This window comes from Amaranthus tricolor, chromosome 1 (assembly GCF_026212465.1).
Source record: "Amaranthus tricolor cultivar Red isolate AtriRed21 chromosome 1, ASM2621246v1, whole genome shotgun sequence".
Classification (NCBI taxonomy): Eukaryota; Viridiplantae; Streptophyta; class Magnoliopsida; order Caryophyllales; family Amaranthaceae; genus Amaranthus; species Amaranthus tricolor.
Window position 1 is genome coordinate 38253038 of NC_080047.1, and position 17044 is coordinate 38270081.

Consider the following 17044-nt stretch of genomic DNA (forward strand, 5'->3'; position numbering starts at 1 on the left):
AATCTATTAAATCACGTAAAGTGTAACTCGAGGGAAATGAAGCTCTTATATTTGTTGTGATCCAAGTATAAGGGTGATGAACAGGTTGCCCTGTTTGGTTAGTATAGCTGCCGACAGGTATTATTATTATTTCTGATACTTGATATGATGTTTGGTCTTCCTTCTATTTGTTGTGATCCAAGTAGAATGGGTGTGCACACTAGGATTCCCTGAGACTACTCTGCTGGCCTTGAATTATTTGGGGTGACGACCTCTTGATGAAGTAGGTATAGGGGTAAAGTCTCGGCCTACTGGCGTTCTCGTTCCCTCAAATTAAAAATTGATTATGTGTTTGCCATTATTAAATATCAAATTAATAAATTGGTTTATGTGATATTATATGTATTGTTTTCTCAAATTGTTTTCTTTTAAACTCAGCTATATATTATTTTCTAAAATTATTTTCAATTTAATTATATTTTTTTTCTTAAATCATTTTCAAACTTAATCATCTTACGGGATGGAGTTGGAATTACTCAATTTCCTGATTTTGGGAGTTTTTCTCTTGTTTTTCTTGCATTCTTATGTTGCAGGTTATTGATTGCGTGGGAATTGTGGGGTGAGGATCACTTAGAAATATAGCTTTTGTTAGAGTCGTATTTCAGTTTAAATTTTTTTTTGTTGTTTAAATTTTATATGGACACAGATTACGTTTCAGTCTTTTCTTATGTTGTAAGATCCTTTGTTGGATTTAAAATTATTAAGTTATTTCTTAGTCGTTAAGCCTTACATTTATTTTATTAGAAATAGATGTGGCGGTAACACTCCCATGAGTAGGTTTTGGTTTATGTTTTTCATTAAAAGGTGTTTTCAAAAGTTCGACCTATTTTGAGGGTGTTACAAATGGTATCAGAGCAACCCTGCGACCGTGGCTGATAGTTGTTCAGTACACCTAGCGGGAGAAAAGATCCTGAAGTTACGGTTCAACGAGGACGTTGTATTCTTTAGTGGGGGTGAGTGCAATACCCCAGATTTAGCTTAAAAAAAAGGATTGATAGACTACTCATATCAACAAGGTGCATCTTCTTTTCTAGGGAGCCCATTTACTAAGAACTCCACAGTTAAGCGTGCTTGGTGGTGAGCAATCTTAGGATGGGTGACCTCCTGGGAAGTTTTCTCGGGTGCGCACGAGTGAGGCCAAAGTGCGCAGAAAAGACTTGTGTTGGTTTGTGAGGCCAGTCTACAGTCTTCGTGAGTAGTCACCAGTGGTCTGAGGGGCCGGTGTGTTACATTAGTGGTACTAAATAGTGGTAATGGAAATGATTTATAGTATAAAGTTTCATCAAAAGTTCCATATCATTCCGATGGTAATGGAACTTTGATCACAAAAAAGTTTTTTTGTGTACAAATTTTTATTACCACCTAATACTACTTCTCCCAATGGTAATGCCTTCGAATGAATTTTTTAAAGAAAATGAGATAATTGAAGTTGGACAAGCATGACCATCAAGGTAGCCAAGATAATTTTCAACTAAAATTACACTAATTTTTCATTTCTATTACCGTCGTTTATTACCACCTACCAAACGGGCCGTAAATATTAGTCATTATGACAATGACATTATCATTGGATTTGATGAAATTTTTTATCGAGGATGTGAGAAATAAACAATTTTAAAATGAGTTAATTTGATTAGTGTTATGTTTAAGGAATATTTCCTATGTTCTGTATTTCTTGCTACAATTGCATGGGCACACATATTAAGAAAATAATTGACCTAAAATATAGCTGATTGTTTACTTTATAGATTAGAGTATAATATTTTATTATTGTTAATTGAAAAAGAAAAAGGAAAAATAGATTGTTGGGAATAGATAAAGATTAAATAATGATAGGTATAAAAGTTAAAGAGGTATAGAGTAGGATAAAAATAGAGATAGGTAGAATTTTAAATGATTGTTTTATTACTAAAAATGAAAATATAGTAAATAATATGAAATTGCCAAAAATAAAAAATATAACGGGTATTATGGTATCAGATTACTCATTATTGACTAAAATAGACTACTAGTTGGCAGTTGCTACTAGGTAGCTAGCAGTATTCCAGTCTTGGGTCTACCCCTGCATTTCTTCTTCAAAATAAAAATACTAGGGTTTCTGATTTTCGGTTCTTTCCGCAATTTCTACACCACTCCAATTTCTCCCGCCTTCTCCTTCTCTCGCTAATCTCACTCTCCCGTGCCACTGCGATCATTCGCGGAGGCCGGTGTTCTCTTTTCCCTCTTTTTTTCTAGGGTTTCCACTGCTAATCTCGTCCTCAATTGCAATCACAAGCTGCTCAACTCTGCGCACTGTTTTGGAATCATCCTCTCAAGCTCAACTGCGATGTGATTTAGTAATTTCATTTCTTCTCATTTTTCGTTTATTGCATTGATTTGAAATTTCCGTCTCGGTGCATTTTTTCCCCAAGTTAATGTTTATCGTCCACATTTGATCAAGAGTTGAATCCTACATTATGAATCACAGTAATTGAAGCTGATAATGGTTAATTCAGTATTTTAGATTTTTTTTAAAAAAATTTTCTGGGTCATTTAGAAAAATGGGTTCAAGTATAAGTAGGTTACGTGGAGGATGAATTGAGTGATTTGTTCAGAATTTAAGAAATCTGCATGTGTTTCCAAACCATAATTTCCCGAACTAATGTATGTAAATAATTTGAGAACAATGTGAATATTGTTGAGTCTGTTTTGATTTTTTCTTGTTTGTTTGATGAATGTTGATATCAGGGGATGAATGAACCAAATATCTATTTTTGTTCACTCTTTACATGCTAATCAGAAGTGAAGCCAAGATTTTAGGAGTTTCTTGTCTATTAATTACGCGTGTGCAGTTTCCTTGTAATCAATCGAAACTGACAGTTTCTTGTATTAAAACACACGTTTCTCGACTTTTCATCAAGCCAATGCTTGTATTGGAAGTAAATATTCAAGGGTAAATTAAGTCAAAACTAACAAAAGTTAAGGTACTTTGAGTTGAAAACAAAGGATCAAATTTGTTACAAAGGGGAACATATGGTTTTAATGTGGAGGGGAAGTAGGACAGGAGGCAACTATTTTTTTTAATTGTAGGGAATATTTACCCTCGGTGTTGTTTGGGGAATATTTCCCCATAAAATAGTTCCCTCCTTCCCTCCACATTAAAACCATTTGTTTCCATCATTAACAACCATCCAATACAAACATGCCCTAAGTGTGTGAGCATTTGTTCTATTGTATAATCTTTGTGTTTTTCTTGAATGTCGTAAAACTTTCACCTACGAAGAGGGTCTTAAAGCAATGTCATTAGAATGTGTTGCATTGATGGGATTTTCGGTGTTACTTTCAAGAATGAGGCACTCTCTTGCATACTCACTTAGTCAGTCCTGTCATTGATTTTGTTATGGCAAGCAATTCCTTGCTCCTTGTTTTCTGCCCCTCCTGCTCTTTTTGATGGTTTGGGATCCTTTGGTGTTTCAAGGAAAAAGCTACAATGGAAGGTGTTATATTTAACAGTTTCTCTGAAGTTCTTTACAAGGGCTGGCATTTTCTTGACATGTTGAATCATTTTTCTTGAAAACATATTTTAGCAAGTGCATTCCTGCATGCCAGACTTCAATTTTCTTCAAGTAGAAAGAAGAGGCACTTCTAGTTGGTCTCACTTGTTGCACCTTAGATTTTATAAAATACAATATGTTTTATTCATACATATATGGTGTATATTTTCTTTTGCTGTGATTATGTGCTTCTTAAATCAGTGTTATCTAAGTCATGGCTCTTATAAAAATTGTGATCAATTTTAATCAGCCATGAAATCTAATATGTTGCAGGCCCTTGGCTTTGTGTAGATGTAGAGGGTTAAGAGTTTTACTGATGTGCTGAGAGATTGGAGGGATCCATATAGCTCATGTATTTTGGTTTGCATTCTTTATACTCTTGACGAAGGTATCAGTCCTGGTTATTTTCTTCCTTTACTGCTTTGCGCAAGAATCAGTTCTTCTAACTCTCAGAAATCCTTGTCAGTTATGGAGTGCAACAAAGAGGAGGCCGTGAGAGCAAAGGAAATTGCACAAAAGAAAATGGAAGCAAAAGATTTTCCAGGAGCTCGTAAGTTTGCTCTGAAGGCTCAACAGCTTTACCCAGAGATGGAGAATATGTCCCAGATGCTTTGCGTTTGTAATGTGCACTGCTCAGCAGATAAAAAAAGGGTTGGGAATGAATCAGACTGGTATGGAATTCTTCAAATCGAACAAACTGCAGACGAGGCAACAATTAAGAAACAATATCGCAAGTTTGCTCTTCTACTTCATCCTGATAAGAACAAATTTTCTGGCGCTGAAGCTGCATTCAAGTTGATTGGAGAAGCGCAGAGAGTGCTTCTGGATAAGGAAAAGAGGCAGATCTATGACCTGAAATGCAGAACAACTTGTATACCAGTGAGACAAAACCAGCCACCTCAGCAGCCAAGTAGAAATTTTAATTTTGCAAAGCCATCTGTGGTTCAGAACAAATTTACAAGCAATTCCAATTCTCATCTTAATGTTAAGGCCTTCAATGCTCAGGGGCAGGGTCAACCAGGAGTTCACAATGGGAAAGACACCTTTTGGACTCAGTGTCCTTTTTGTTCAATTCGGTATCAGTATTACAAGGATGTTCAAGGTAAACCTCTTTGTTGTCAGAGTTGCAAGAAGCCCTTCTTTGCCCATGACATGCATGCTCAGGGTACACGACCTGGAGCTGAGGCAACTCGGCCTGTGTTCCCTGGGCAGGGTTTTCCTAATGTGAGTGGCAGCAAGGCGGGATCAAAGCCTATGAACAATTATGCTTCTAATGCTGGAGTTAGTTGGTCACAGAAATCAAGACAGACACAGAAAAGTTCAAACGAAGTGGATAGAAAAGTGGAACAGAGATCTAAACCCTCTAGGAAAGTACATAATCGGAGAGGGAAGAAACCTCAAGCAGAATCTAGTGAAAGTTTTGGATCTGAGAGTAGCCTGGAGTCTGAAGAGGTAGAAATACAAACAAATTTGACACAACAATTCGACGGTGATGGGGATCGCCGGACTAGAAGATCAAACCGTAATAAACGGCATGTTTCGTACAATGAAGATGCAAGCGATGACGAAATCATTAACACTTCAAAAAAGGCAAAAGAGAGTGGGTCGTCCTGCTCCAGAAAAGGAGTTGAAGTAAATGCTTCAGAAAAGATGCAGGAGTCTGACCCTTTTAAGAGTTTTGTTTCTGCTTCTGCTACTTTTGACGAAAGCAAGAAGGGAGAATGCAATAAATCTGACGTGGTTGATTTGACCAAGAATAACTATGAAGCTGATGATGGCTACATGTCAGCATCAAGTCCTGAAGATATTCCAGAGCCAGAAATGCATGAATATCCAGATCCGGAATTTTGTGATTTTGACAAAGACAGGGAAGAGCATTGCTTTAAAGTTGGACAGGTATGGGCTGCCTATGATACTATTGATGCAATGCCTAGATTCTATGCCAAGATAAGAAAAATTCTTTCTCAAGGTTTTAAGCTGAGGATAACCTGGCTTGAGCCAGACCCTGATGATACACTTGGGATAGAGTGGGTCAATGCCGACTGGCCATATTCAAATGGTAAGTTTAAATATGGTAATTCAGAATATACTGGAGATCGTCTTATGTTCTCCCATGAGGTTACTTGGAGCAAGGGGGAAGGTAAAGATTCTGTCTTGATACATCCTATAAAAGGGGAGACATGGGCCCTGTTCAAGAATTGGAATGCCAATTGGTATTTAACTCTGGAGAAGGAAAAGAAGTTAGAATACGAATATGTTGAAATACTGTCTGAATATGATGAAACTGTTGGGGTATGTGTTGCACCGTTAGTAAAATTGAAGAGCTTTGCGTGTCTGTTTTGTCGAAAAAGTGAAAATGAAATACAAATACCCCCAACTGAGGTACTAAGGTTCTCCCACAAGGTACCTTCTTGTAGGATGAGTGGTAATGAGAGGGAAGGTGTTCCTAAGGATTCTTTTGAGCTTGACCCGGCATCTCTCAGTCCGAACATTGAAGAGTTCAGTCTTCCTCAGTCAAACGGAAATGCTTGCTCTGCTAAGACGTGATTCCTGGCGTGTTGCATGAAAGGGTGTAGTTTGGGGTCTCGACTAAAACTGGAATGCGTTTATGGAAAGCCAATGAGTTGCAGAATTGTAATTACGACATTTTGGAAGTTCTGGAAGAATTGTTTATATCTTGTTGACATGCCTATTGCTGTTGTAGCTGCAGGCATCTCAAGCTGGTTGTATATGAAATGCAATTTGAAGCACTTGGTGAGTTCTTCGGCACGCCCATCGCACTATTATCCCTCACCTGGTGATCATCTTTTCTGTTTAATACCATGTCAGTCTGACTCTTGATATCATGGCAAGTCTCTTGCCTTTTTTATTGAACAGGTAACTATGGAAGCTAAGTAGGTAAAACTGGACTATCTCCTGATGTTAGTGACAATGTTAATCTTAATTGTAAAGTCTCGATTTGACAGAACAGTAATTATGCATTAGGAGGTTTACTACACTTTTAACTTGCAGTTGAATTCCTACTTGTGCCATTCAGTTTATTGTTTACTCTTCATATTTGTCATTTTAGTTTGTTTTGATGAATTTGCTTGATATCTTTCTTTTTTTGAATATGGGTCCTCACTAATCCACTTATCCCTGTTTTTTTGGTGTTTGTTTGCAAACAAATTGGTTCCTTCTTGAATCTGGAATGCTAGATTTATGTGCAGTTGCTCATTCTGTGCTCAAACCCATCTTAATTTCGACTTGTGTACTAAATGTCTCTTAATAGCTCACGTTACGGAGGGGTCGCAAGAGGTGGTGTTGCAGTCTGAGGGTGGGCTTGCAGGAGGAGAAATAGGAAGTTTTCTTAGGTTTTGTTTGGAGACTAGTATTTCATTTTAAATATTAGGTTTCAATTTTAGAATTACACTTGAAGAATTAAAATTCAAAATCCAATGTTTGGCAATAATAAAACGAAAAAGTTACCTATAATAATTCAACTTTTTATGATTTTTTTTACAATAATTTCACCTATTGATTAACCATGAATAATCAAAACTTTAGGGGTATTTTCCTTAGTAAATTCGATAATCATATGACTTGTCGTAGTAAGTTCTTTTTCAAAAATAAAAATAAAATAAAATGTCGAAAAAAATATATTCCCTATAAATCTTTTCAATTGTCCCATTTTCTTATTTGCGCAATTCACCTCAATTGTCCCATTTTTATTTTATAACATAATTTTTGGACCAAATTGACCTTGTACCATTCATATAATTATCAAAACACCCTTATTTTAAAAACTAAACTACACTAATTAACCTCCCAATATGCACTATATCACATGAGTGTACTATTCAAGGTGGTCTCTTCACTTTTTTAATATTCGTGCTTAACTCAAATGAGACAATTGAAAAGAATTGGAGGGAGTATAAAACAATGTTCATTATTTTTTCTGATTTTATTATCATTCAGAATTTTTTTAGTAATTTTCAAAAAATTTCTCTAATTTATTTTTAGTGTACTTTTGGTAAATTACCTACTATTACAAGTTATTCGGTTATCCGAATATATGCTAAGCAAATACCTTTTAAAATTGGTATTATTCATAGTTTATCAATATATAGGGTTATTGTAGGAAAATGATAAGAAAAAATTGAATTAATTCAAGTAATTTTTCCTAATTAAAATACCTAACGAAAATCATAGGAGAACAAAATGTAAAGATTGTAGGAGCAAGAAAGCAAGTGTAAAATTACAAACTACAAGGAGCAGAGTTAAAAACTTTTATTTTATCTTTGGTAAAATAAACATAAAATCGAACCAATTTGAAATTCAAATTATCTGAATATTTCCAAACAAAGGAATCATATAAAATCTGAATTTTAAAGAGAAATTCTTATTCTCTAAGTAAAATAAAATGAAAAAAAAGAAGTTTATGTGTCATCTAATGAATGTATATTCCCAATATTACATGTTCCAAAAAGATCGGGAAAAAGAAGTTCATTTGTCATCTAATGATCGTATATTCCCAATAATAAATACTTGACTATTTTTGACTTGCTGGTAATAATAACGATCTTATCTAATCTTTATGTTTGGGAAAAACATGCTTATTCTAGGAAATAAGTTGAAATATTGCTTATCCTTTAAATTTTTTATAATAAATTATGTATTTAGTTCAAATTTTCTATTATGAGACGATCTCGTCCAAGACGAGCTGATTATTCTAATCAACCTATAAAGATATCAAAAATGAAAATTTCACATGTAGTCTTAAACTAAGTATCATAATTACTCTATGTACGACAAAAGACATTCACTAGCAAATTTCTAATTTAGCTAATATTCTAAGATGATTATATATGTGAAAACATAGCTTATTTAGATTAGTGTATTTATTTCGGTTATTATATTTATTCCTAAAAAATAATCAAAACCATATAATTATTAATTAGGTAAATTAGATAATTCCTAAAATTAAAATTCCTAAAATTAAGTGTGAAATCATAGCAATATGGGTTATTATGTTCTTAAAAGTAAGACAAACGTACTTGTGGTACTAATTTATCTATTGATCTAATCAACCAATTAGAATAATATATCGAGGTGTTTGGCAAATAGCTGATAGCTGATAGCTGATTGGAACAACTGATTTGATCAGATGGTTTTAATAGTTGATTGTTAAAAAATGTTTGGAAAATTATAGCTGATAGCTAAAAGCTGATTGGTGCAAAAAGACCGATAAGAACATGATAAACTAATTATTAAAGGTATACTTTTTTTTAATATTATTATTAAATGTATACTTTTATTAATAAACTATAAATGAACTATTAGCATTCAAATAAATGTATAAAAAATAATTTAGATGTTTAAACATTACAAAATGATATGTATAAAAAAAAATTTAAGAGTAAAACTAAAAATCATTATACATTCTACTAAAACAATAAAAGAATATGACACATGTTACTTTTATACATCATGTTTTCCCTCCCAAAATTTTAAGTAATAAAATATAGAAACGTTAAGTTTTAATTAAACTTTATTTCTTAACGAATAATAATAGTAAGAAGAAAGTCAATTCTAAGACCTTTAATATTTTAATTACACTTTTTAAGAAAAAAAATAATTTGGGTAACTTTGATTTTAGTAAATTAAATGACTAAACTATTAATTATACCTTATTTACAATACAAAAATAGTTAGAATAATAAATTATTCAGTTAACTTCAATATTTACAAAATAATTACTAAAATCTTATTAAGAATTATTTTACAATGATAATTATGACAAAGAAAATTATAGAAGTATATTTTGAGCTTGTCATCTATAAAGTGTTTATGTAGTATACCGTATATTTATTTCTTAGAAGGAAGTTTATATAATGTTTGCACAATAATTCAGTCTATGTTTAGTAAGCCTTAAATTTAATATATACTCAGATTAATCGATCCGTTTAGGAAAGAAAAATTATCATCAGTAAATTTTTTTTTATTAGTAAATACTTCCTCCGTTCCAAAATAATTGCAATATTTGCTTTTTCACTCAGTCCAATGTACTAATTCAATTCTTAATATCTATAATTATGTATAATAAAAAATTATAAAAGTTTGATATTGATAATCTTTGCATCGAGATGAATTAAATAATATCTCACTTGACTATGTTTATAAATTATAAATTAATCACAAATCAAGGAAGATAAGTAAATAGTACAAGTATTTCTAATATTGCGAGTAAATTGAAACGGAGGAAGTATTATTTTAATTAGTAAAATAGAATTAGTTACTTCTAATCGTTTTATTTAGTAATATATAGTTATGATCAGTATAATGGTTAGTTTTGAAAAATAAACAATTATATTCAATAAATTTATTTACATAATTTAATAAACTAACATATTCGTGCATTGCACGGAACATATACTTATTCCGAATTAATTAATATGGAGTATTTACAACTAAATACACCAGTTAGATTACTTTTTATTTTTCCATTTCTTACCTACTTGAACTCCTAATCTCCCCACCTCCTTTCTTTCTCTCTCCTTTCTTCTTCAACTCCTAAAACTACTATTCTTGAAGCTTCAATTCCTATTCCAATGAAATTAACCTACAAAACTTCAATCAAACAAAAGCAAGAAACATAATTACCATTTCAAAATTTCATCTTCTTTCCTTTTCCCTTTCAAATCCCCTTTGCCCTAATGTTATTTCCTTTTAGACCTGATCAAACACCGGACCCGGTCGAAAAAAACAGCATGTTGATGCGGGTCGGGTCGGGCCGAAGTGCGGGCCTAGAAGTTCCTGCCCAAACCCGTAATATGCGGGCTTGCGGGCCTATGTTATATATTATTTATACATAATTAAAAACACAAATTACAAATAATTGAAATAAACAAATACAATTGTTACATATTATATATAATTTAAAACCAAATTATAAATAATTGAAACAAACAAATACAATTGTTACATATTATACATAATGTAAAACAAATTCAAAATGCAAATCATGAACAAGCTCCTTTTCGGGCTGGGTTGGGGCGGGCCAAACGCCAATCCTAAACCCGTCCCAAAAAAATTCGGACCACTTATTTTCTGCCCTAACCTGCCCATCGGGCCATATTTTGGTACCCAAACCCTCACTTTTCCGGGCCGGGCCGGGCCGCCCATGATCAGGTCTATTTCCTTTGTTCTTAAGTGTAATTTATGGCTTGAGTTGGAGGTAATGTTGTAGATGTAATTGGTGGCACAACTAATAATTATGGAAGTGGTAATGGATGAAGTTGTGATGCTACGATTGTGCTTGTAATGACGTGGTGGAATTAACATGATAAGTGAGATTACGGGTACTAGAAATAGGGGTAGTGTTGTCAAAAAGTAAGGAAATCAGCTAAATCAAGCTGAACATGCTGGGTTTTCCAACAAGTTCAAAATCAGCTTATTGATATCAATAAGCTCTTTGAATAAGCTATTTTACCAAATATTATTTTGGCTTGTTTGACCCTCTCAACAAGCTAAATCACCAAATCAACTAAAATTTCCCCAAGTATGCATTGAAATTTCACGCGCTTTTTTTATACGCCTAGGATCGGAAATAGTTAAATTAGGATTTATTCAAGGAAAATTTATAACAAGTTACCTAATCTATATGACCTTTTTTAAACAACTGCCTTATCTAACTTTTTTTGCAAAAAACTACCTAATATATATAACACAAACTTTTATGGATGACTACCAGTTAACGACTTTCGTATGTTGACCTTTAAAATTATAAATGAGCAGCACGTGGAGTGTCACGTGATCCACTTAATTCACCTTTCTTCTTCCTTTTTAGACACGATTTCAGAATCAAAAGTCCTCTTTCCCCTTTCTCCTTGATTTCCCTAACTTAAAGAACCCTAATTTCTCCAACAATTATCCCTAATTAAATAGTAATGTCTTCTCCTTCTTCAACAGCAAATTCGAAGCTTGAAAAATGTGGGTGTGGAGTTTATTTTGCAAAGAGAATTTCATGGACCAAGGAAAATCTTGGAAGACGGTTTAAGACTTGCGTTTTTATGGATTGATGAATCTAAAATGGTTAATTGACAAAGAGGAGTGACGAATACACTTGTAGAGGAGAAGCGACAATTAGCAACTGAAATTAAGATTTTGACTTCAAGGTTTCGTTGCTTGGAACATGAAAACGAACAAGCAGTTTTAGAACTTAAAAGGATTAAGAAGAAATTGATGAATGAGAGGAAGCATGGAAAAGAGATTTCAAGCTTTATATTAGGGTTTTTCTTTTGTTTTTTTGTTGGTGTTGATTGTACTAATTAAGGGTAGTAAATAAAGGTTATGAATTAAAAGGATATGTATTAGTCATTTGGGTATGTAATGGGATGTTGATTTCTTTTGTAACATGATTATGATGAATGAAATGGGTTTTATTTTATCTATTTAACTTCATTTTTGGTATTTAATGAAATGGGATGTTAATTTACTTTCGTCAGAATAAGAAGCTTTGAACAAAGAAGAAAGGTGAATTAAGTGGATCACGTGACACTCCACGTGTTGGTCAATTAAAATATTAACGGTCAACATACGAAAAACGTTAACTAGTAGTCATCCTTAAACATTTGGGTTATATTAGGTTGTTTTTTGCAAAAAACTTTACATAAGTTAGCTTTTTGAAAAAGTTCATACAGATTTGGTAATTTCTTATAATTTTTCCATTATTTAATTAGTCATATGCCTTTCTATATAGAAACTTTTCCCATTATATTGCCCAAAATAAAAAAATTCCCACTTTGCATTAAAAGGGAAAGTATTTCCCACAATACCGTCCATATGGAAATTTGTTTTTTTTTAATTTTTCAGACAAAACTGCCACTTGAGATGGCGGTGTGCCTTTAGCACTAAACCGCCACATGAAGTAGCGGTTTGGTCAAGGCAAACCGCCATCTCATGTGGCGGTTTGGTTCATGGTAAACCGCCACCTCATGTGGCAGTTTGCTTTGTGCCCTGTAACTTTTTTTTCTTTCATTTCCCCTAAATAGTCCAACTTGCTTTGAAAAAATTAATTATAAAAATAATGCGAAGATATATTACAATCATGAAAAGTCATACAAGAAGTTCAAATCATATAAGAATATACAAAGTTTGTTAAACTACAATCCCCGGCCCCTTTTGTTTTGCGCACCGGTGGATGATGATGGTGTGAACTCGTCAACCTCCGCAATGACATTAAGAGCAGGAGCTTGTCGTTGACTAGCGCGCTGATATGTGATGATCCTTCGCGGAGGCGATGGATGTGGAGGAGGAGTGGTGATGGAAGCTGGAGGAACGAATGGCGACATAGTACTGGATGTCGATGGCGATCTGGAAGACCGACCTCGAGTAGATGAACGCTGGCGACCTCTTGTGGACCGAGAACTGGATCCTCCGGAAGAGCTACCTCGGTGGGCTGAACTTCGTGGAGAAGGAGTGTGGAATGTGTCATCTACCTTGCCAATGATGGGTGGAGTCGGTATGAGGTACTCATACCCCGCCTGACTCAATGCATCGGTCAATGATGCGTTAATGAAGCCTAGGGTCTGAGAATATAGCCGATACCCCACATCAACTGGCGATGTAGCGGCCCCTTGAATCGTGTCATTGCATTGTATGAGCACCGATCGGATGCGCTCAACCTGTATGTTATCATTATATTGTTAAAAGACTCACATTAACATATTACTATATGTTATGAGTGTTGAAAGAAGACGTACCAGTAACGTAGATGTCGGATGGTAATGTGATCCTGGCTGCGCAAATGTGGTGTTCGTTAGGCGTAATATACTAGAGCTATGACCTGTGAAGTTATCTCCTTGAACCAATCGAGATGCTCGGTCATTCCATGCATCTACATGCGATCTATGTCGTACGAAGTAGTTCTTGTCCCCAGTCCTCCGATCGATCACATGTAGTTGAGGTTGGGTGTCACAAGCATGCGGAATAACCTGCTCCAAATCGAATTGACGCATGACACGATCCGGGAGATGTAGCTCGACGATGTCAAAGCAAATAAGTGGACAACGCGATCTCCGAATCTGGTGGCCCGATGTACATATGTCCGAATCTTTGTCTGTTCAGAAGCTTTTCCAAATAAGTTTTTAACTGCTATGTTTTTGAACTTCTTATGCACGTTCGAAGCTAGATGACGTTAACAAAACTGATGGAATGCAAATGGCTCTTTCCAACCTTGTCCAACTCTATTCATTGCATGCAAAATTCCCTTGTGATGATCAGATATAACACTAAGCCGTCCCTCTTAGTGACATAATGCCTTATACAATCTAAGAACCAACTCCATGTGTTGTTGCTCTCTCCATCCACAACGGCAAAGGCAAGTGGGAACAACTGAGAATTTGCATCTATCGCCATAGCAATCATAAGTGTGCCTCTGTACTTTCCGTACAAATGTGTACCATCTATAGAAATAAGGGGACGATAGTGTGGAAAACCCTTAATGGATGGTCTGAAAGCCCAAAAAATTCGCTGACACATCACTCTGGTAAGATCCATTATCGGTTGGACTTCCTATAGCACCACTGTTCCTGGATTAGATTGCATTAATGCTTGCAGGTACCTTGGAAGCTCCTTAAAGGACTTATCCCAATCCCTAAATACTTTTGTTATAGCCTTATTTTTGTCTAACCAAGTTCTCTTATATGTTATAACAAATCCGTATTTATTTTTTACAAAATTAACGATGGACTTCACCTTAAACGCTGGATCAACTCTGATTATATCCACGATAAGATTAGTAACAAATTCAGAAGTAAGGAGGGGATGGTCGTCACTGTAATGTGCTGAGCAATCCTGATTATGACCCTTATATCGCACAATCTTAAATGATCCTGTTGCGGTCATAACAACTCGCATCCTCCATTCACAACCTATATCCTCCGCATTAGTGCATTGGATAACGTACTTTGAAGGCTCCGACTCAATTACACGGAAATTTCTATTGTTAGAAATCGCCCATGCTTTAACATTCTTCTTAAGGTGGTCTAAGGAGCTAAACTCTTGCCCTATCCTAAAGTCTTCATTTTCATTCATGGAGTTGTCATCGTTCCAGGTCATCCATGCATCAATCAATCTTTGATCAACATCATCAATTCTAAGCCAGTCTTGAGATGGAGCACCATCTCTAATCGCTGCATCTAGAGCTTCTCTTCTTTCATCATCCTCCTCTGAATCAGAATCAATATGCTCATCCTCCTGATCTAAATAATCAACCTCGTTCGCATTACGCCTACCCAAGTGACTCGTGGAAAAGGTGTTCATTACACCACCACCAATGCCACGTGAATGAGTTGGAGAGGTAAGCTCATCCAAGTGCTCATTAACGTAATTTGGGTTACTTAACATTTCTGTGAATGTATCATGGCGTACACTAGGACCTGATTCTGAAAGTTCCATGCTAGTCATGACTTCCCTCGCATTATCCAAATTTGCAACCAATTCAACATAAACCTCCATTGTCGTTCCAGGGGCTTGTGATGTCGCGTAAGCAAGAGCACTTATGCTTTCATCATTCTTAATCGGAACTAACACATTTTTCCCAGTCTCCAGATATTTCATCTCCTTTTTTAACATAAAAGAGTTGCGATCACAACCAATTACATCACATATTTTGCTATGAAACACCTCAAAATTAGTATTCTGACGATGGATAAACATCACTGTATTTAATCCTCCATTATACACAACATTGGATCCAGTATAACTTACTTCCCCACTCCAATACACTATAACGGGATAATGATCCATATTCTGCAAACACAAACATGTTTTTCATGTGATTTCACATACACTTTATTTTTGATTATGAGTAAGGGAAGTGTAAATGTGAATACAAGAATTTGTCATATTAAGGTATTAGAACACTTATTAGAACTTTCAATTCAAATATAAAGCTAAAAATACCATGAATATATACTAAAACCATTAAACTAACCCGGTAAAGTAATAAACTTTTACTGAAGCATTTCATCAAACACTTTATATGCATACAAACCAAATTATAAAATTCAACTACAAATGTGTAAAATGTAAGCTTAAATCATGAAATCAAGAGAATGTAACAAACATTCAATGTATTTATAACTTCAAATGACAACAATAATGAACAAAATATTCAATTTGCAAATTGAAATAAATTAGGATTTATATTAATACCTTAAATGATGATAAAAATGAACAAGTAAAGAAGGAGAAGATGAGAATGTAGTTGATTAATTTAGTTGAACGAGAGAAATTGTGAATATGAAGTAAATGAGGATTAAAGAATTTTTTTTAAAGAAGAACCGGCAGCAAGGAGGAAGGAAGAACAAGTGAGATGAAGTGACCAAATAAAAAAAAGAGCTGCGGTTTTGTACAGCTACAAAACCGCCACTTCAAGTGGCGGTTTGCTATATTAAATTTTTTTTTTTAAAAAAAAATTGAAATTCAGGAACACCGCCATTTCATATAGCGGTTTACTTAAGATTCCTAAATAAAATTGCCATTTCAAATAGCGGTTATATTAAAAAAAAAGATAAAAAAAATCTATCCTACGTGAACGGTAATGTGAAAAATACTTTCCCATTTAATAAAAGTGGAAATTAATTTTTTTTTGGACAATATTATGGGAAAAGTTTCTTCTATGTACAATTCTATTCAACCTATTATCCATTGGAAATTTTCAATTTCACATAGTTATTTTGTTTAGGCAATTACCATCTATGTAAGGTCAAGTTCTATTTATTATATTTGCATTTTATTTTTAATCATTTATATAATTTATTTTATTTGTCATTTAATAGGAAAATTGTACAAAAATAAATTATATTACTCTACATTTTAGAAATATATTCTTTACATTTTGACATTAGGATGCTTCATAATCTTATTTTTTAATAATTTTGATGTAAAATGACAAACGAAAGCTCATGAGAGCTTTGCAAAATATCATTATTTCAATAGTTAACATAATATTATGTATCAATTAATTTAATAATTAATTTTCAAAATTAACACATCATTTTAAGCAAGTTTTCAAAAAAAAAGGTTAGTTATTGTAAAGATCTTATGACAACAAAATATTTGACCTAAACAATAAACTCTTGACAATAATTATCAATTTAACATGCATTATTGTCATACCTAGGGATTTATTTTAAGAATTTTTTTAAATATTGTATAGATATCATATTAAGAGTATATTATGTTATCAAAGTCATACATTACTAAATAAGCTTGAAAAATTACTAGTGTCACAGCTAAAGAGAGTTTTCAAATGAAATACATTTATTGACTAACTAAAAATGACATCACATGGATCATTACCAATATTTCTACCATTAAAGTATCTTTGACTAATATCTATTTTATAGTAAAATTAATTAAATTACAGAATATAATATACTGCAAAGTATATCATTGACATCATATCATATCATACATTAGACCAA

At 33.7% G+C, this 17044-nt stretch overlaps 1 protein-coding gene across 2 annotated transcripts; it reads left to right on the forward strand.

The window, feature by feature from the left end:
- The first annotated feature begins 2076 nt into the window (after window positions 1-2076).
- On the forward strand, window positions 2077-6608 carry LOC130817289 (uncharacterized). Of its 2 annotated transcripts, none has more exons than XM_057682914.1 (3): window positions 2077-2375; window positions 3846-3960; window positions 4039-6608. In XM_057682914.1, exon 3 carries the CDS (start codon window positions 4041-4043, stop codon window positions 6117-6119), a length of 2079 nt encoding a protein of 692 aa, XP_057538897.1. In that variant the 5' UTR covers window positions 2077-2375; window positions 3846-3960; window positions 4039-4040; the 3' UTR covers window positions 6120-6608. The 2 variants fall into 2 exon arrangements, with proteins under 2 accessions (XP_057538897.1, XP_057538905.1); XM_057682922.1 differs by having other exon boundaries at window positions 2083-2375; window positions 3864-3960.
- Window positions 6609-17044: the final 10436 nt, after the last annotated feature.

Excerpts from the sequence above, each read along its gene's own strand:
- LOC130817289 (XM_057682914.1), top strand. The coding sequence starts at position 4,041 with ATGGAGTGCAACAAAGAGGAGGCCGTGAGAGCAAAGGAAATTGCACAA.